At 41.8% G+C, this 21,271-nt stretch overlaps 1 protein-coding gene across 1 annotated transcript; it reads right to left on the bottom strand.

Moving 5' to 3' along the window:
- Positions 1-69: 69 nt before the first annotated feature.
- On the bottom strand, positions 70-20,688 carry LOC110959385 (actin filament-associated protein 1-like 1). The gene is made up of 19 exons (XM_022206233.2): positions 20,498-20,688; positions 13,975-14,103; positions 11,813-11,893; positions 11,618-11,703; positions 11,419-11,527; positions 11,239-11,328; positions 10,900-11,111; positions 10,167-10,346; positions 9,954-10,046; positions 9,224-9,326; positions 6,380-6,535; positions 5,376-5,590; positions 4,026-4,171; positions 3,826-3,907; positions 3,223-3,331; positions 2,718-2,885; positions 2,467-2,633; positions 1,340-1,465; positions 70-1,198 (listed from the first exon to the last, which is right to left on the bottom strand). Exons 1-19 carry the CDS (start codon positions 20,517-20,519, stop codon positions 1,172-1,174), a joined length of 2,301 nt encoding a protein of 766 aa, XP_022061925.2. The 5' UTR covers positions 20,520-20,688; the 3' UTR covers positions 70-1,171.
- Between the last annotated feature and the right edge of the window lie 583 nt (positions 20,689-21,271).

The following is a 21,271-nucleotide window of genomic DNA, read 5'->3' on the forward strand; positions in this document are numbered from 1 at the left end:
GGAGGTGCTACTTAGTGGGAAAAAACAAAGCTCATGCTAGACAGCTCTAGGAAGAGAAAACAAGAAAAACAAGAGGGGAAAATTTAATTATTTTCATAAATCCTAGGTCTTTTACATTGACTGCAAAAGTGGCTCATGGAGAATGGGCAAAGCAAGAATGTTCAAACAAGCATTATAATTAAATTTGGCCACTAGAGGGTGCTTGTAGTTCAGAGCTTTGATTTGATTATTGGTATCTTTCAGTAAGATCTTCCTGGAAGGAAATAGGAGCCACAAACTAAAGATGCTCATTCATTATAGGAAAAACAGTCCGACCTGCAAGGTTTCTTGATAAAGTAATCATTTACTCCAACATGTGTGTGTTTGTTGACGAGCAGGGGAAGCAGAGAGAGGCATTTGTCTTCAAATGAATCTGCTGACAGAGCTGCTGAAGTTAACTTCCAATATATCCAGGTAATCACAAAATACAAGATAAAGTGCAAAAGTCAAAATTAAAAAAAAAATCCATATAATGGTTAAAAGCTATCGTTTCACATTGCAACAATAAACATTTCCTCATTGGTTTCAGGAACAGTGTCATACTCAATGCGGTTTTCTAGATGTTTAAATATGCAACTCAAGATATGAGAGATTTTTCTCCCTAATATTGATAATTTAAGATAATAATGATTTATTTACTTTAGCTTTCAATATTTAATTTCCAAGTGTCGAGTAAAAAACAAACAAAAAAAAGGACTAAAACCCAGTGGGTGTAAGTGGGATGTCTTGCCTGTAACTCTGAACTCACGTGGACGACGTTTTCTGCAGCCCTGTGCAAATGTAAACACACACGCAAACACACAAACGTGATGTTCATAGTGAGCCACATTAATACTGTACTTGTGTATCAAGTCTGTCGTATTTACAGTGGTTGAGGCAGCATCGTGCTGCTTGTACTTGCAAAGATTCCATTTTTTCTTTACATAAGAGGAGGGAAGAATATGTCAGAGTCCGCCCTCCTCCTCCTCCTCCTCCTCCTCCTCCTCCTCCTCCTCCTCCTCCTCCTTCTCTTCTTCCTCTCTTCAGGGCCAGTTTTTCTTGCTGTTCTTACATTCTCCTTTTACACATCCTTCAGTCACGGCTCAGTTTTTTTATCTCCAAGAATCCATCTGTCGATCTGGTTGTGTTCAGTTTAGGTCCCCTTCTTTGACTCCCACTCCTGGAAACCAAGAGAGAGTACAAAGTGAGGAGGAGGAGTCCTTGCACAAGCACACGGAGTAGTTGTATGTTCAGTAAAAAAAAGAACCTTCCAGTTTGTTAGAGTGGCATTCCATATGCATGGCAGGCACACATACTCTACCTTTGCCTTCTGCATGACGTTGCCCTTTGAGGAGGCGTAAAGAGACGGAGGGCGTTTGCGAAGTTCAGATGCTGAGTTGACAGGTACAGTTTCATTGTAAACCTTTTCGACCCTGCTGCCCTGCGCCTGTACGCACAAACACACACCAATGAAAGCATGAATAAACATAGTAAATGGCTGTACATAATAGCTATGATTAACAGCAGAGGCAGACAGGAAATGTGTGGAAATTGAGCAGGAGAATGTCATGTCATAAGGGATCCTGCTGGCTGGGAATTAAACAGAAGACTCACTCACAGTGTTTGTGCCCATGCAGTGTGTACCCCAACCACTCAACCATCAGATCGCCCCGGGAAATATCCCTTTTCACTTTTCTGGACTATTTCTTGGCCAGCAGCAGTAACTTCCTGCAATCATAGCTGTGAAGTTGCTAGGCAACCGGAGCAGGAGGTCACTGCCCACAGGCAAGGAACAGTCCCTGGTAAGAAGGCGAATAAGAGTATTCCCCTCAAAAAAACAAAAAACAAAAAAACAAACATTCCTTTATAGCAAAGGCTGAAAATCCACAATGATATATTGAGATATGTGCTGAGATTTGGCACCGGAAAGCGGTGTTGGAGCACGGGCTCTGCCACAGAACAGCATTTGAAGCACTGATACAGTAGGCAGGGGCAAACATGCAGCATGAAAAATTCTTTAATTCTATTTTAACACAGTCCCAACAGTCCATATTGGCTACGAAGAAATCCCTTCAGAACACAAATCCACAGTTCATGTTCTGTGAAAAATTCTATTCTGAAGTTCAGCCGAGGCTAATATGAGCTTTAAGCACTCAAGCGGGAACCTTCTTCAGTTACTGTCATTTTAGTACCAAATTTCCTTCTCACTAAAAGAATATAATTTTGAAATATACCCTCTCTTACTGTCAAAACTAAAATCTCAGTCGCTTTTCCTGAAATTTGAAATAAACTGAATGACAATGGCAGCAACACTTTCAAAGCACACACATAAATGTCAGTATTAATTTAAAATAACTTCATAAACTCACTAAGATGTAACAGAATTCTTGCACAGGAGTTTCAGTGTTAGTTGTAAACCAAATGTGTGTCTCTTTTGTATCTGCCTACCTTGACGCTCATCGTGCTGTCAGTAGGTGGACCCAGCGCTCCTCTAGCCAGGGATTTCTTCAGGTTTTCTTTGACTTCTGTCAGCCGGAGCTCCAGTTCCACCCTCTCCTCCTCTTTCTGTTTACACAGCGTCTCCAGCTCGGCCAGCCGCTTCTCCACACCATGACCTGCACACACACACACACTCAGAATTAGAAACCGCCACCAAGGTTATGTCTAAAACAGCGGCATGTGTGCGATGCATCTCCGACCTGTTGCACTCTTCATCTCCTCCTTCACCCCCCTCTTCTCCCTGCGGAGGGAAATCAGTGCATTCCTGAGATCCTCTTTTTGCCTCTCCAGCTCTTCTTTCTGCCTCAGGTATCGCCGGGCATCTTCCTCTGCGCGCGTCTTTCCATACCGTGCGTACTGATTTACATCTAAGAGGGAAAAAAAGACGGCAGGACATAAATAGAAACAACAAGTGCTGGTGGTGCTTGGTAATGAGAAGCCATTTAGCTTCCTAAACTATCCGCCTTGACAAACTTTTGCTTAACGCCACAATCATGATGAGGAGAAGCCAGACAGCTGTGGTCACATTTCTCTGCCCATGTAACTTTGACTGATTGATTGAAATGTTTATTTCGAATAAAACAAATAAAAAACAATTCAGAAATTAAACTGATTACAAAACATATTATTCGAAAAGGATAATATGAGATACTGGTTACTTTCATGTAACCAGTCTAATGAATTATGAAATCAAAGGAGACTCACTGGAGGCGTGTCTCTTAATGGCAGCCTGCTGTTCCGTTTTTTCAGAATCCCTGCTGGAGAAGGAGGCGTGACGTCTCACATGGCCTCCTCGGCTCTCCACGGTCTCATCCTGGGGCGTTGGGAAAAATCAAATAAATCTATCAGATTAACTGGGTCCATTTTATGGTTTGGGCTTTTACTGCATGATAAAAACATACAGGGGCATTTGTATCCATTCGCAAATGCAGTTGTGATTTAATGAGCTACAGTTGGGCATTCGAACATTTTAAACATCAGAATTTTCTTCATATTCTGTTATTCTAATCTTTAAAGTCCCCATTAGGAGCACTGGGGCTCCAGTGACACTCAACACAAAATGCTGTTAAAAACTTTAAGTAAACAACTGGGGCCGTCTAGTATTGAAAAATAGAGAACTCACATAACAATTTAACTCTATTCAGATTCTGTAAATCTGCAATCAACACTGCAGAGTCAAGAGGGGATCAGGGAAAAAAAAGAACAAAAGCAGATTAAGACCTGAAAAGCTTTACACCTCTTTGTGTTTGGAGGATTTAAATTTGAAGATTTTGTACTTTATCATTGGTTCAGACGATGCTTCCTCACCTCAATACTTTCATAGACCTCATCATAAGTTCTGGAGTCTATTGAGGCGTTGCTGGATGAAGCAGCAGTGGTAGTAGCCCACCTGAGAGGAAGGAGAGAACAGCCAGACACACACAAAAAAAGGAGCATTTCAGGATTAAAGTTATAATAAGAAAACTCTCGGTAAATGCATGCACAGAAAGCGAGCGGAAGTGACTCACAGGAAGGAGTGTCTGGCAGCGTGCCGTATGTCGGTGAGCGTGTCCACATCAATGTAGTCGTAATGCAGCTCTTCAGGTAGAGTGGCGCTGCCGGTCTCTGCAAACAAAACACCCAACCAGCGGCCAAGATCCTCAGAGCAGCTGGCCTGATGGACACACACACACAAACAAATGCACCCACACTTTAGCCGCTTGACAAAAATGTAGGTGCGGCATCTCTGTGCACATGCTGACAATCTGTCCCGTCTGCGTCTCCAACGATGTGGAGAGAGCCATGAAAAACAAATTATTCTGCCGACATTAAACTTTCTCTGCCAGACAAAACAGTTCAATATTATTTTTCCCACATTAGCTCCCTGCAAAATCAAGAATCCTTCCCCTAACATGCAAAGCCTTTAATGATGAAACTCCATCATAACTCAGTGAACCATATTGTCCCAACGGAGCACTTCGCTCCCAGACTGCAGGTTTACTTGTGGTTCCCAGAGATTTCAAAAGGAGAACAGTAGTCAGAGCATTCAGGAGGCAGACAACCTCTCTACTTTTAAGATCAACATGAAAACATCTAAGTGCTGACTCAGGTTAGCCCTGAATCATCTTTAGTTATGCAGCTATAGGCCCAGGATGCTGGGAGACTTCTGTTAATTCATGGAGCTCCTGTCCTATACTCTCTTAGGGGTATTAGTGGCTCAGTGGTTATAGATTTGGCTACTGACTGATTGAGGGGTTTGAGCACCAGCACCATCAAGCTGCCACTGTTTGCCCTTTAGCAAAGACTTAACTCTGTAAACTCTGACACCGGCTTTCTGACAAGCTGTGATATGCAAAGACTGTATTATGTTGCACTTTGGGCAGTAACAGTAAAACAGAATCTTATCTCGTGTCTTTCTCTCTACATACAATTAAATACCACCAATGCATATCACCAACCTTCTGTTGTCTCCTTCCCGTAGTTTTGTCCTCTCTACTGGTATCTGTGGCTCCGGAGTCAAGTGTTTCTGAGTTACTGACAAACCTTTTAAGTGTTTCTGGATCTCTTGTGCGTTGTTCATCTGTTTCTCCCTGCTGTCTCCCTCTTCTATCCTAACCACCACCAGTCAAGACAAATGAAAGCCCTTCCTGAGCCCGATTCTGCTGGAGGTTTCTTACTGTTAGAGGGGAGTTTTTTCTTCACAAATAAAGGAAAAGTTTGCTCAAAGGGAATCGTCTGGATGTGTGGATTGTCTCCTTATAATATAATTTAGTAAGGTCCTCACCTTACTATCTAACCTTTTGATGACTTATGCTGTGAATCGGCACTATATAAATATACCTGAGTTCAACTGAATTTAAACTGTTTGAGTGCTGCACCTCTAAAGCTGCCAGCTCATTGCCTCCCTGTAGGATGCGGAAGGAGAAGGGATGTTTCGGTCCAAGGCCGCCTGGCACCACCTCTGCCCCCTTGAGTGGCACCACGATAACTGGAGGCCGCTGATCTCCAGGATCCTTCTGCAGATACAGACTTCCACCTCGCAGGACGCACCAACGCTCCTTCCAAGAGCCGCTCAGACACACACTGAGATGGCCTGTAGAGAGGGATAGGGAGAACCAGTAAAAAGAGAAAATAGTAAAAATGGGTGTATAGTTTCGTTAATTTCATGTGTATAACCCCAAAATGCAAACTTGTGTTCAAATATTTATGGATATAGATTAGTTACACCTGTTATGACTGCTATCAGAAAATATCCACTGTAACTTCTATTATTGCTGCTGCTGCTTCTTTTGATGTTGTAAAGGCGCCAATAAACGTCAATAAAAAGGGGGGGGGAGATAAGCATGTTTATTGTCTTATTGCAACTTGAAGTCGCCCGTCTTAAGTCTGTGCATTAATTTTAAATTTACCTCGACTAACTTTAAAGCTTGTTCCTGAAATGTCTACTTCACTCATTATCAGACAAAGTGACCCATACCAGCATTTAGCCTCCATCTATACACTTAATCAAACAGAGAAACTTTAGGATATCAATTAAAACTTAACTAAATTTGTGCCCAACTTGTGTAACATGCATTAGTTACGATGAGTCCACTTGGTATCACAGAAGAACTAACAGCAGTAAATTGTGTGATTCTTTCACTCATTTATTTAAAAAAAAAGGCTTCTTTTATTGAAATTGTTTATGGTCTGCACTGCATAAAATGATAATATTTCAGTTTTACAGTATGCACAATTTGCCTACAGCAGCTTTTCTCACTGTTTTGAATTATGTGCTACTGCACACTCTTTGGCAAAGAATCCAATCATCAGTCACTTAAATTACCACATCCACCAGAAAACAAACCAGCCACTCAGCTACTTGATCATATTCTGTCCTCACCACATCGAGGGTTGTCATGGTGCCCAGAGGACGAGGGAGGTTCTCCAGGTAAAGGGGGTTTCCGTTTTGAGAAGGTGATGATCCGATTGATTTTCTTCCCTGCTGCTCGGCTCATCGACCCTGTCAGCTCTGAGAATGTGCCCCGCTTCCCCCTGTCTGAAGGCAAACATACCCTGAAGTGGAGCCTTACATGATCCAACCAATAAGAAAGATAATGTTAAAGTAATTTGCTACATGCAGCAGTGGCTTTATCAACGTACTTTTGAACTAAAAACTACACGTCTCACTGGTAACACTACAGTAAATACATTATGAAACCTGTGTGGTTTCAAGTGACTAACATTCTTGTGAAAAAATAAATTTTTGGTGACAACCTGCAGACAGAACCCTGAATAAATAAAAGTTATCTCGTGATTTCAGGGATGACTTTTAGGTATATTAAAAATACACTAGTGTGTGTTTGCGGGTTCACTCTGAATGTCCCAGGTGCCGCTTCACTCAGCTCAGCCTACTTCCTATGATGTCAGCGGGACATAATCGCAGGAAGAGGACAGGAAGGATGTCATATCTGCCTGCGCCTCACTTCCGGTCTCACCCTCTCTCTCATGTCTCCTTAGGTTCAGAGCTGCTACATCAGTAAACAGGTTGTAACAACACACATGACTGTGTTTGGCCTATGTTTTGACCCTGCATCATGGATCTCCTGGATTCTATTTCCTGATTTTGTAGAGAGAAAAACAAAAAAAACAGTGTGTGAGCTTTTGATCAGTGTTTGTGTATTCATGCTCTTGTAGCTTTGTGAGGACTTTTGTTCCAGACAATGAAAGTAAGGACATTTTTTTAGCTGAACTTTGCTTTCTCCAGGGATCATGTGAAGGTTAAGTCTGGGTTTAAAGTCTAGGTTAAGACAGGGGCTAGAGACATGACTGCTACTACTACTAATAATAATAATAATTAAAAATTCAGACAATAATATTGCATCTTTAACATTGTAGGTTTGGACTTATAAACACTACTATGTATTTCATAAATGGACTGAAAGAAGCATTAGACATTATCAAACACCTCCCAGTATAAAGCATATCTCCAACACTTCTCTTTCAGTATCAGCAACAGATGTGTATTATGACTAGCCTAGCCGCGCTAGACAACCCACGGCAACGAATTTAATTCTCTGCCAGGGTGGGTCTAGTTACCCTGCATAAGGCTCGAGGCTGGATGCTCCTCAAACTGGCCGGACGAATCACCATGAAGTGTAGAGTCAGAAGGCGGGCGTAACGAAGTGACGACAGAGGCGCGACGATTCTGACAGAAACAACCGGCGCACAATAAACAGTTATCTTTCGACTCGGCTTTGGCAACAGCCCTTAAAGATTTGAAGCTAAAATTCAACTTGAAAGATAAACAAAGGACGGCACTGAAGTGTTTCATTGAGAAGAAAGACGTATTTGGACTTATGCCGACGGGATATGGCAAATCCTTAATATACCAGTTGGCTCCGCTGGTTGGGAAGCTAATGGGACTTAGCCACAATCCGGCGCTCTAGGAACTACGTCAGCCTATTCGTTGCCCTGATTGGTTGTATAAATACCCAATTGCTGCAGAGTGATTTGAAAGACAACCTTTTAGCCCACCTCCCTCACTGTCGAGCGTTCCTAGACCCTTGTGTCTTAAGAGCTGGGTCTAGCGCGGCTAGGCTACATTATGACTTCATCGGGTTAGGATTCACTAAGTCTTGCTTTCTCTGTAGTATATATTGGCCTGGCAGCACCACACTATCATTCTGCTATAGAGGAAAAACAGAGTGATTTGTTTGTGAAACCTATCACATTTGTTTTGAGTGCAGCTAGACAAAGGATGCAGCTTCAGAGTTATTTTGATGGACCTTTGCATGCAGAGAGAGAAAAGTTATTAAAATGGACAATTCACAGGAAAAAACTAATAATCCCAACCAAATAATAAGCAAAATTTGATATTGTTAGTGTGGTAGGTTGTTGGCTTGGAGGTTATTGTTGGTTGCCATAGCAAAATGGGTTTTTGGAAACTGTAACACGCAGGTGGTGTGGCCTACATCCAGGGAGTCAGACTAGGATTTACTATAGAGCTGTTGCATTAGACCGCATTCACATTTTAATTAGACTCTCAAAAGTGACTAAAAATACTTGTTAGAATGAACTGTTTTTGATGTTTAATCTTATATCCCCTTGTTAATTAATAACTTATGTCTTATTAAAGGCTTTGAACAGTATGTAGCAATTTAGTGCTTTTTTTTTTACATCGGCATTCCTCATTTTAAATTTCCTGTTAGATATTAAAAAAAAGATTGATTATAATGTGTCCAATCAAACGTGCTTTTGAGTGAGGTAACCCAGCACATCATGTACAGCCAGTATTTTCCTAGAATGTACATGTGTGGTATGGGTCCAGATGTTTATATTTATAGTGAATGAAAAGACTAATTTATTCATTTAATCCTTAGGGATGTGTAGGAGGAGGTGAACAGTCCTACAGCTCTGCATGTCTCCACAGCTATACAAAAAATGCCTAAATGCCCCTTAAAACCGCACTCACAAGCTCAGTTTCACCCTGAAATAAACAGACAACGTAAAGACACTCTTAATATCACGACTGTGAATCATGAAGCACTGCTCTAGTACCTCAGACATTAAAATCTAAAGTTAAATCCCACTATGATCACTGATTTTTGCTTGCAATACATATACTGTATGTCTTACGCTACAATGACTCACACATAACAGCTGAGCCCTTTTCAACAAAGCAACCACAGTAAAAATAGTTAATTATTACAACTTCATAAATAAGTGCCTATAAGATTACACCTACTGAGTGAGTCAGTGGTATCCCGTCCTGTTCCATGTAGAGTGGGCTGACTGTCTGCCGTTGGCCCGCTGTCCGAGTCTGACGCCTGTCTGTCCAACTGCAGCATCTGGGGAAAAAAAGGCAGTATAAACTTTTAGTGCTTTTTCTTGTTAAATATAAGATGACAAAAATACAGGCACACTTGTGTATCCTGTTTTACCAAAAAACTTTTCAAGTGAGCGAAATCATGTTGTCGAAAAGGACACGCATCTCAGGGGAGTCTGTTTTATTGACTGTATTTCTAAAACTGTTGTGCCAACGTGGGGTGTAACTGCCATGTCACCATTCATTCAGTTTGCTCAGGACATGAAGCGCTTTGAAAACGAGTCAGCTCAGCAACCGCAATAATGTCACCTCATTCGCTGCTTGTAAACTAGAAGCCAAAGGAACAGTTGTGTCATGCGTGGGCTGAAAGAGGTGATGTCAGCAACACCGAAATGTAAAAACTAGGGTATGGATTCAGAATAAAGTAAACGGCATTAGGCGGATTCAGCAAAGTAAACTCAGACATCCTGAGAGGAAACTGCTGAGCTGGCACAAGGAGGCCTCATTTGGATAGCAGATTTGAGAAACGTATGACTTGTTTATGGACAATTCTTGCAACATACACAAGCAAAACCACAAACAAAACACTGTAGATAAACAGTGTGGCATTCGAAGACATGTGCAGAGACCCACACACACATTCACACACCTTGTCGAGCTCCAGCTTCCTCTGTATAATGGGAGAAGCGGATCCGTCCAGTCCTTCGTTTTTGCTACACTGGCTGCCAACATCGTGGACCACCTGGACCCAGAAAGAGAAAATCTTCACTCCCAGACACAACTTTGTGTTCTCCCCTTCGTCACATCACCCCGTGTCTTCCTCCAGTCTGCCCAAATTCTCTCATACAGTGAATAAAGCTACCTTGAGCCACCGCTGGGCCTGTTCTTTGCTCTGAACTGCCAGCACGAGAGCTTCACCTCCAGGCAATGAGAAGCGCAGCTCGTGCCTCTTTTTGCGACCTTCCTTTGGGACGTAGATGACGTTGCAAAGATTCAGCGGGAGCTCCGTGTGAGGAGAGGCCTCTTTGATGCTCTTATAGCACTAGAAAACAGAGACAGGGCGATTGAGAAATAAAGAGAGGAGCAGCACAGGCTCTACGATTTATTTCTGCAAAAGACAAATTGCACCATCCCAAATCACAAAAAGTACTTTAATGTATCATTCGATGCTATTTGACACGGTTTTACTTTGCCACTAAAATGTAACTTTTGAAAATTTTCTGGAAATGTCATTTTAGGGGTACAAACCCAACACACACCTGGAATTAAATAAAAGCTTTATTGTCGCTTAGAGCATTCCTTTGAGACAAGGTTTGAGGCAAATGTACCTTTAATGTTGATGTAAAAATCTAACTTTGCTGGACCCTTGATTCGGACAGTGTTGATAGCTGGAGTGTACAATAAATCAACTAAAAAAAGTCTCCAATTAGCTTATTCTAGATGTGGATATTAGCAATGAGAAATAAAGTTACTGTGTGTAACATTGACACAGGCATTTAAAGGTTTGATTCAACAAAAATCTAAGAATTTTCACCAAATAACATCTAAATTAAACTAGATCCTTTCAGTGTAAATAAACACCTGCTTCTTGTTACCTGCAGTTTATTGTCCCGGACAACGACCAGCTGTTTAGCCCATTGTCCAAAGCGTTTCTTTCGCAGTAGAAAGGCACAGATGCGACAATCTCTAACCGGTCCATCTGTGCTCTCCTCAGCCGTCCATCTTTGAGGTTGATCCCTCCCTTTGGCCTCTTCTTCCTCTTCTTCGTAGGACTCGTAGGAACTGCTCAGCGCATCTGAGTCATTGTCTGAGCAATAAAAATAACAGATGATTAATTTACAAAACATTCTGATTCACAAATAGAACATTCCTTTTTAAAAAAAAACTGTATTTGAACTGTCAGAACGAATAAAATCAGGACAGGATTGACTAACAGGAGTTTTTGGGAGGTCCATTCATCCTGGTGGTGGGGTAGTTATTATCAGCATCTTCATAGTAGGCGTCCTCAACAGAGTTCCTGGAATCTATAGGACAGCAGAAAAAAAGAAAAATTGTTTGTTTACAGTTATTCATAAGTGTGCAAATCTGTGAGTGTGTGAGCTGACTGCTCATACTTGTGGTAAAGTACTGCGGGGTGGATCCAGGATCGAGAGGAACAGCTTCTTCATAGTAGTCATCTGGAAGAGGGGTGGTTGGCAGAGGAGGGGGCGTGTCGGTCGGTGTCTGAAGAACCGAAGTGAAAGTTAAGCCAGAAATTAGAGGGCAAATATATGAAAGATAGATCTACTGGTAAGTAACCTGCAAATGACGTACAGATTTATTAGGATGAGTCTTTTCTTCTTCATCTTTGTGCTCTTTCTGCTCCACTGGAGATGCACTGAGCATGTGCAAATCACAGTCTGGTGGAAGAACAGAGAATTAATGTTTTTAACAATATCATGTTGTATATAGGTGTGATATATTTTATCATGTCATGTCGTGGTGTGACAGTTGGAAATATCTACTTACCAAAGTCCTCAAACAGTGACTCGACAAAGCTAGTGCCGTTGCCATAGAGACAGCTGTTCATGTAGACATCAGATCCATTGACTGTGGAAGAGACAAATTAGGGGTTAGAGATAGGATTGGAATTAGAGTTAAGACTGTGGCACAATGCCAAGATCTGGATTAGTGGAAGGAGACAGTAAATAGATACTAAGTGGGTATTTATCCTGAATTGTCTGCATTTAAATAAGCTATATGGAGACTGACATCAGACAACAAGGGTGGGTTGAAGCTTGTAAATTTTTGTAATAAAAAGTTCAATCCAACCAGACTTTCTGAAAGTGTCAAAAATCACAAATTAAGATGAAATGATGTAGAATATGCTAACGAACTATGTAAAAACCTGTAGAATGAGTACCACAGAGAGGTCTGGATCAATCCTAACATTCCCCTTTCTTCGACTTTGTCTCATTATCCTCTTTAAACTTTACAATTCATTATCCTCTTACATCAATCCTTTCATCCCCCCTGACATCCTGTATTCCTCTAGATAAGCAAGGATCTGCTGTAAAGTCCTCAGGGAGATTTGATGTCACAGAGGCTGTACTTTCTCGTCTGTTTCCAACAACAATTACTGCACTGTATCTCACACTGTGTCACGCAGGAAGTTGCAGGCTGGCTGGCTGGCTGATGATAATAGGGCTGCAACATGGCAAAAAGACAAGCCAGAAAGAAATGATGCATCTCTGTCTAACCAAATACCACTGCAGTGACAGACAAGTTGCTCATGCTGCAAACATGTATAGTAAAATTACAGCTCTGACCTGTCAAGGCATAAACTTCACAAGACCTCTGTGTCCTGTGGTATGAGGCACTAAGATGTTAGAAGTAGATCCTTTAAGGACCGGGAAGTTGTGAGGTTTGTCTTGCATGGATCTAGCTTGGTTTTCTAACACATCCAACAGATGCTCGATCCTGATTGAGATTGGGTGATTTTGCAGACCAAGTCAACATCTTTAACTTATGTTATCAGGAAGCAATGTCCTGTTGTAAGAAGCCACTGCCATCAGCGTCATAAAGGATGGTCTGCAAATATATTTAAGTAGGTAATGCGTGTCAAAGTAACATCCATATAAATGCCCATTGTTTCCTAGGAGAACATTTCCCAGAGCGTCGCACTGCCTCTGCCGACGTTCCTTCTTTTCGTATTACATCCTGTTACCATCTCTTCCGCAGATAACCAGTACAAATGCACACTGCCAACAGGCCAGGTCACCTTCTTCCATTACTCCATGCTCCATTTCCCATGCTTACATGCCCACCGTAAGTGCTTTCAGTGGTGGACCAGAGTCAGTATGGGCACTCTGGCCGCTCAGCAGCAACACAGGGACTGTGTGTTCTGATACCTTTTAATTGCAACCAGCACTAAAGACTTCAGCCATTTGTGCTACAGTAGCTGTTATGTGGTGTCTGGCTAACCCTCGCTCTTCATGTGCATCAGTGAGTCTTGGGCGCACATGACTCTGTTGCCATCATTTCAATAGTTGTCCTTTTTTGGACCATTCTTATTAGATATGAAAACCTGTGTACCTGAAATGCACCACAAGATCTTCGGCTATGGAGATTTTCTGACCCCGTCATCTTGGCATCATGATTTGATCCTTGTCAAAGTCACTCAGTTCCCTATGCTTATCCATTTCTCCTTCTGCCAACACCTAATATATCCTTCCGCACTCAATGTTATTAACATCGCCTATCAGTGGTTGTAAACAAAAAGATTAAATGTATTCTGTGCAAGGCAAGGCAAGTTTATTTGTATGGCACCCTTCATGTCCAAGACAATTCAAAGTGCTTTACATAAAACATTAAGAGCATTACAGTGAGGTGCAAATAGTTAAAAAAAATACCGTGCAGATTTCATGCATAGGGACATGAGAAAAGAAATGTTTTTAACCTTTAAAAGTGTCTACATTTGGTGAAAGTTTAACCTCCACTGCCAGTTTGTTCCACTTGTTTGCAGCGTAACAGTTAAATGCTGCTTCTCCTTGCTTAGTCCAGACTCTGGCCTGGACTAGCTTGATAATTAATGGAAACAATAGTATGTCAGTTGTAAATAAAAAAAAAACAAAAAAACACACACACACATGAGTGGGAGTACAATTCTGCATCATTAATGTATTCCGTACCTGACAGCTGCAGTGAATCCATGATGTTACGTACGGACGCCATTTTGTCAGCAGTGGCAGGACTGACCGTCTCGTGGTCCAGCATCTTCAGCAGAGAGCCCAGCTCACTCACTAGCCTCTCCATCACCACTGGAAACCATAACAAAATACAGATCACATTATTTGGGTTTGCAGAATGACTGCAGACTCTTAACATTGTTAAAATGCTCACGCTATTATACCGAGCGCATCAAGTATCAACTTAGCACATGCATGCAAGGCCATACAGCCAAGTGCTACTAGAATTCACCAGGGGCATGAATTAAGTGAGGAACTCAGCCTGCCGCCTGTTGCAACAGCTGACAGGGAAGAGATATTTAACATCCCTCCCTATCGACCCATTCATTTAGTTGGCTTCAGGCTGCCTCTTTGTGCACTGCGAGTTTTCTGTCTCTCGTCACTGCACCACCATAGATTAAATCCTATTTTCAGCATAGACATTTTGTGCTTTCTTTAAAAATTAACTGTTTTCATGTTCAACTCTGACATCCTGTGTGAGTCCGTGTGCGTGCGTCTAAGTGTGCGTCTCCATGCATGTCTTTTGTTGACCTTGACATTGTTCCAAAAGCTCTGACACACTCTCACACATCCTGCCTGCTCAGAGCCGACAAAGAGAGGAGGGGGGAAACGAGTCAGAGAGAAAAGAAGGTGAGGAGGAGAGGGCAGGAAGCTTCCTTCCCGAAAGGAAATGGAGCCAAAGTAAAGAAGAAAAGCTATAGTTTCATTAGAGAGGATAGAGGAACAGGACGTGGCTAACAAACAGCATGTAGCACTGGGTTGGTTCAATTCATTGTTTACTGTCTAATCAAGGAAGCTTGAGAGGCTGATGTTTGGCATTAGTCTGAACCCTCAACAAACAGCTTTTCTCCTGATATTGACTTTTAATTAAAAGCTGAATATTAGCCACTATTGTTGTGATAAAGTATTATTCATGTCATTGAACAGGTGGAATGGATCAGTCTGAGTGTAAAAGCAGCAAACTCTAAAATGGTTTCATGTCAGTTTGGGTTTCAGTGGAAAGTTTTATTGTGCCATGGTGGCCCACATGCTCTTTATGTGGCTTTTTAAACTCGGCCAAGATAACACTTTGTGGAAACTCTAAATCATTCTTACTTTTTGGCACTAAAATCCTCAAATCTTCAATGTCATGTCACCCAAAATATAAAAGAGGAAGTTCAAGGACATTTTAAGGGGGGGTGTGGGGAAAATCAACAAGGGTCCTTATAAATCTTCTCAAAGAATATGAAAAACTGAACCTTTGACCCATTTCCCTTTCCTAACACACAAAAAACAGAAATTTGGTTAATTCTATTTAAGCATCACAGACAAAAAAATAAATAAAATCAAGCTTTCTTTTTTGGTGACTTGTCAGAAAATAAAACACAAAAGCTTCCAGTAGGAGGTTTACAGAATTATGAATGAATAAATAGCTGCTGGAAGACATCACAAAGAAAAAAATCTGCAATTCTTAGGAAACAACTGGAACAAGGGTTAAGTTAAAATAAGATCAAACTATTCTCTCTCACAAAGTGAAGACAGAGAGAGTGAGAGAAAAGCCCTCACTCTCCCACAAGCCTCTTCCGCCTTCCCCCTCACTCGGACAATACTCTATTGTCTCAGAAAAGGCCAAAATTAGATGGCCACGGTGCTCCGCAAGACCAGAGCAAACAATCGCATTGTCAAAGTCAGAAACTCCAACAAAAAAACAAAACAGGAACCCACACACAGTACAAGAGGGGCGCGGTGCGACACAGCTGCATGGTCTCGATCCACGGGCATTCAGGGTTAAAGGATATATCTCCAGCAGCTGTGTGTGTGTGTGTGTGTGTGTGTGTGTGTGTGTGTGTGTGTGTGTGTGTGTGTGTGTGTGTGTGTGTGTGTGTGTGTGCGCGCAGCTGTGGTTTCCTGTCTTAGCTGTCGACAGAAGCTTTTCTCCACTCCTTCCTGATCTCCACTCTTCTCCATCCTACTGCACCTCCTTGCCTCCCCTTTCTCTTCCATTTCTCTCCATCATGCTGTGTCTAGTGCATCTTCTGTCCTTGCCATTCTCCATTCTCATTTTGAGATTTTTTTCATCACTATCCCCAAATCAAGAGATGTTTCTCAGCTGATGCACACTCAAATTACAGATCTACTTTACTTGTGGTAGCTCAGTGGCATAAAATTCAGTGGCATTGGTCACAGTGTAGACAAAGCCAGTAGTCGGTTGATGGTATTTCAGACTGAGCCTTTGGTCTATTTTGTGTTTCTCAGTGTCTAACTTTACACAGTCAAGGCCATGAGTGCATTTGTTGCTTCACTCGCCTCTAAGTCTACGCACATCTCTCTCTTTTTCTATTTCTCTCCCCCTCTCTTCGGGGACCGGAGGGTTCAGAGGCTGAGAATCAGCTGTTCTGGAGGCTTGTGGTCGGTCTCACCCACAGAAGGATCTTTGTCACCCCCCCATTCCTCACACACACACGGTGCAAATTTCCTCTTCATTTTTTTTTTCTACTGAAGGACACAGACAGTCGCTTAACTCACAGAGAACACACACACAGTCACTGTCTCCTACTTACTTATCTTACAAGTCACAAGAGCAGAATGTGTTTGTGTGTGCGCGCTTTTACATACATTTTCGTGTGTTTTCCGCAGACAGACTCCCTGACGATGGTCAGTCATGAGACCTGGGCCATGCGACTCTCATTTAAGCTGATTTAGTGTGTTTGGTTGCAGCTCAGAACAAAACAACTACTAGTGACTGCTGCTGCTGCTGCTGTTTATCTCACCACATAATGCTTACGGGCAGCAGGGTGTCGGAGGAAAGAAACCTCTGTCCTCCTAACCTGAGGCTTTGATTTCCATCCATTACACGTCCAACCCATCAATCAACGCAAATCCAAAGCTAACCTCCTCTTTTCTGGCCTCTCCCATCCAAACTATCTCTTCCTAGTTATAACTTTGCCAAATGTATGAATACATTCTTCCATGAATTATGTTGCCTGAGGTGCGTGATTATCTGTGACAGAAACGCTTCAAGACACAAACATCAGCTTCTCATGCCGTTTAACTAAAGACAATTTCAGGCTTTCAAAGTGTGTGAAACTGCAATTTTGCTCTTAAACCAAGCATCCTTTTCCTGCCTTCCCCACACTCCCAGAGACCCAGGTTCCTCCAGATCCCATATTCTCCATTCCACTCCTTTCTTTCTCACCCCTACCTCCCCTCCTCACATATCCATTCCTTTTAACTCCTTTCCCTCGCCCATCTCCCTCCGTCCCTTCTCCAGACACCCATCTTCTTCAGACGGAGGTCAGGGTTCAAGGCTCGGCGGCCCCAGCAGCTCCCCCTCAGACAAAAGTCTGCTTCAGAAATCCAGCGTCCAGTAATTCATATTTTCGTGACAACATTAGATGCTGTCACTGCTTGCCTGGGGTGAGCGCTCAGTCAGACACTTTATAAAGCCCAAATCCAAGCTGGCGAGATCTTTAAAAAGAAACAGCTGGCGCAAAACAATCGAGGAAGTCTCTCTTTTTCACATTCTTTCTGTATCTTATCACTTTCCGCAGATAGTGAATAGTGAGGCGGCAAAGAAACAGAGGCATGACACTGACTAGGACTCTGTGCTGCAGCGTGTCTCAATTTAAAACTTTTGCAGCGCTGTGGTTTCACTAGGTGAACAGTAGCAGGTAAGAAACCTTTCAGCCACTTATGCACTGGAAAAGCCACCATAATGGAAGTCACATGCCTTGCCTAAGTAGCTTAACAAGAGAAAATGCTGTGAAAATGACCTTATTTATCAGAGAAATAATTCAACTGAAAGCTCAAGCAGTTTGAGAAATATGTTCAGTTCTTTCTGAGCCAGAGCTGAATGATAAGATTGATACGGCTCCAGGTCTATAGTGTAATCAAAGTATTAAAATGTGTTGAAACTGTAACAGCAAGTGCCTGATTTATTTGTACTTCAGTGGAATTAGTCGGTTTTCTCTTGATTAGCTAATTACGTAAAGAAACCATCTTATATGTGCAGATATGATTTGAGATTAATACACCAGACAAACCACATTTTGTGGCTGCAAACTGTCATCACTCTCACTCACACACACACATGAACTAAGACACACACACACACACACACAGAAAGATTACACCAAAACATTACTGGGTGATATCTGTGTTTCATGACAGCGTTTCCAAAGCATGTGAGGAAAAAACATGATCCACCACTTTTCCTGTTTAATAGAGGACTGCTGTCACCACATCAGCTGACTTGCTGCTTTGTTGTATTTCTATCTGACTTATTCTCACTTTGAAGCATGAAAAATCATCAGTTTATAGTGGTGAAGATAGATTAAAGAGCAAAAAAAAAAAAAAATCACTTGAAAATACGCCAAGGGAGAGTTCTGCACTTTGTGAAAGAAAGTGGAAAGAGGGGCTGGGTGGGCTGGGTGGGCTGGGTGGGCTGGGGTGGGAGGAGGGCGGGTGTAAATGGAAGAAGAGGAGGAAAAGGGAAAAGGAAATGTAAGGGAACCATGGTTGAGGTCAAGGCTTGTGACAGTTAAATTAAACAGAGATAAATAGCACGCCTGTGCATGAATGCACAAATGCAATTAGTCACATCTGTATGCATGCGGTGCAAAAGTACTGTGGGGATAAGTTCATTTTTTTAAAGCCAAACTCCAGAATGTGTGAAAACTTTGCCCCTGTTCTAGCTCTGCTTTGTCTACATTTCTCGCAGTTGTTGCAAAATTTTGCCAAAACTCCAATATCAATTACCCACATTTTTTCCCACCAAGAGAATATTTCCTTCTAGAGTTGCACAGCTGCACGGACAACTTAGTTGTGTCTAAGCTTCTTGAGTGTCAGTTGGTACGCATTTTGACACGTCACAGTAGGAAAAGCACAGGTGTCAATAATACAGTTACTAAATGGCTGGATTCTATTTAGCTGCTTCAGTTTTAAACTCCTGTTATCATGTTGATGGCTCTCTGCCACCATAGCTAAGACTGAAAGAGTCACTGCAGTAGAACATTCTCATTGTTCATTTTTATTTCATAACAGCTCAAAATGTTTGCTGTAAAAAAGAAGGCCAAATATTATATGGTCTAATGTGAAGAATGACACACCAGCAGTGAGTAGATGATGTCATCTCAGTAAGTGCAGTCATTTTGGAAGAAAGCACTTTGATTAAGTTTTTGTTGTTATAATTAACACTACCATAAGTAGAATTACAGTATGATTATAATAATTACCAGAGATGACATCACTGCTGTAAATTAAAATAGGTTCATCTGGAGAGGACTTCCATTGTGTCTAGACAGTAACAGACATGTTTTTTTCCAGAAATGATGCCAATTAGTGGTAATCAAGGACGCTGATGGTCGATATTCAGACTTGATATGCATTTAGGGTAAAAATGAAAATCTGGGTGCGGAAATTTTGAAAACAAATCTGTTGAAACATCATTTAAAAATGTTTTATGCATAAGTTCAATTATAAGATAATTTTTAAACATTTATCCTTCAGTGTAAATAGACCACTTTTGATGTGAGATGGTTGCATCAGAAAGAAGGAAGCACTTTAAAAGCATGTTTTGTTTTGTTTCTTTAAAAATCATAATTGGAAAAGTGCGTGTCAGAAAAGTGGCATTTCATTGTGTGCTCCAAGATAAGACACTTCGAATTTAATTTTATAATTAATCCGTCAATTCATCTGTCTGTTAAAATGTAACAGCTAAAATATTTTGGATGTAAACTCTCACTATGTCTAAATAATTGGTATAAACATGTTTTAAATCTAATCAACATGATGGCATGCAATAAATGAATGTTCTTTCTCTTAGCTCATTTTATGCTCGTTGATTTTACTTCAGATAAACACTTATGATCCTCGATTGCCAGATTTTCAAATTAGGCCACTTCTTCATCACCTGGTGTCACAGAAAGCAGCGTGCTGTTTGCAGCCCTGCGGCCTGAAGGCTGCAGACAGAGCAGCCATTCACTGCTGCTGCTTCCCTCCAGCAGCGCAGCTTCCAACAGGGCACTTCTGTGTTGGTATCAGATTGCATCACTCTACCTGAGGATACCTCCTCCATCCACATCCACACACACGCATGCACGCGCACGCACACAGCGTCGTGGATGACATCACTCTCGCGTTACTCCAGCAGTCAATCGGGAGCAGGGCGCGTACTATTCGGTTTATTCAGTCACAGAAACTACACGCTGATGCTGTTTCCATTTACATGCCACAATAACGACCATAATATCACAATTATTTTCAGTCTCACTGCATCACTTCTTACTTAAAATGACTTAAGTGTCAAATATGATAATATGTGATGTTTTAATTACATTTTATTTCGTTTGTGTGTGTGTATGTGGCTTCTCCTGGCATGTTAAAATGACTTCGGTTTCCTCCCCAATGTATGGACGCTTTATCTTAAAGTTTCCACTCGGTTCCTGTGCTAAACATGAGTATCTTTGATAAAGAGACTGTTACTCACCACTTTGGCGTTTGGAGTCCATGTTCGAACATTTAAAGTGAGTGTCAGCCTACTTCTTTCCGGTTATAATTCCTTGGTCGCTTCATTTAAAAGTTCCGTACATGTGAAACGTGTTCTCCACAGACAGCGGAGCTCCGTCGGTATCCGTGCGGCTGAGTGACTCACAGCGGCCGCTACAGTTCACAGCTGGACCCGGCGGCTGCCGCGCCACCATCCAGGGATCCACCGGGTCCTAGTGCGAGTCCATTCTGGTACAAAACATAGACTGTACATAAAGATGGACGTAGCATCTGGCTCCAAAATTGAAGCCCACCCGGAAGTGTCAAAAACTTGCAATATCACGCCGTCCGCTAGGGTTGGCTCCAAAAAGCTTTTGCTCCATAGACCCCAATTCATTTTTGGAAAAAATAAAATTTGATAGACTGATTTTCTACAGCTCAGGATTTTTTCCCCGTTAGTTTTCATGGTCAAAATGAGAGATCAGGTGGCCGATCTTAAAATAAATCAATACCGAATTTTAAATAAATCGTTAAAGTTGGCAGAGCCAGGGGGGTGGCTATACTTGATTGACAGTCCCATAGACTAGTCCTGCCCCGAGTTGCTCTCTGGTCCAGCCTGTTCGATGATGCTTTTTACGTCACTGGCTCCAAAAAATCCAAAATGGCGACCAGGAAGTAGCAAAATCTGGGCTTCATTTTCTCGGCGTTGAAACCAACGGGTGACGTCATGGTTAGTTCACGCCTGGTACAAAAACATGACTAAGAAATCTAATTT

The sequence above is a fragment of the Acanthochromis polyacanthus genome, chromosome 17 (genome assembly GCF_021347895.1).
Source record: "Acanthochromis polyacanthus isolate Apoly-LR-REF ecotype Palm Island chromosome 17, KAUST_Apoly_ChrSc, whole genome shotgun sequence".
NCBI classification, from domain to species: Eukaryota; Metazoa; Chordata; class Actinopteri; family Pomacentridae; genus Acanthochromis; species Acanthochromis polyacanthus.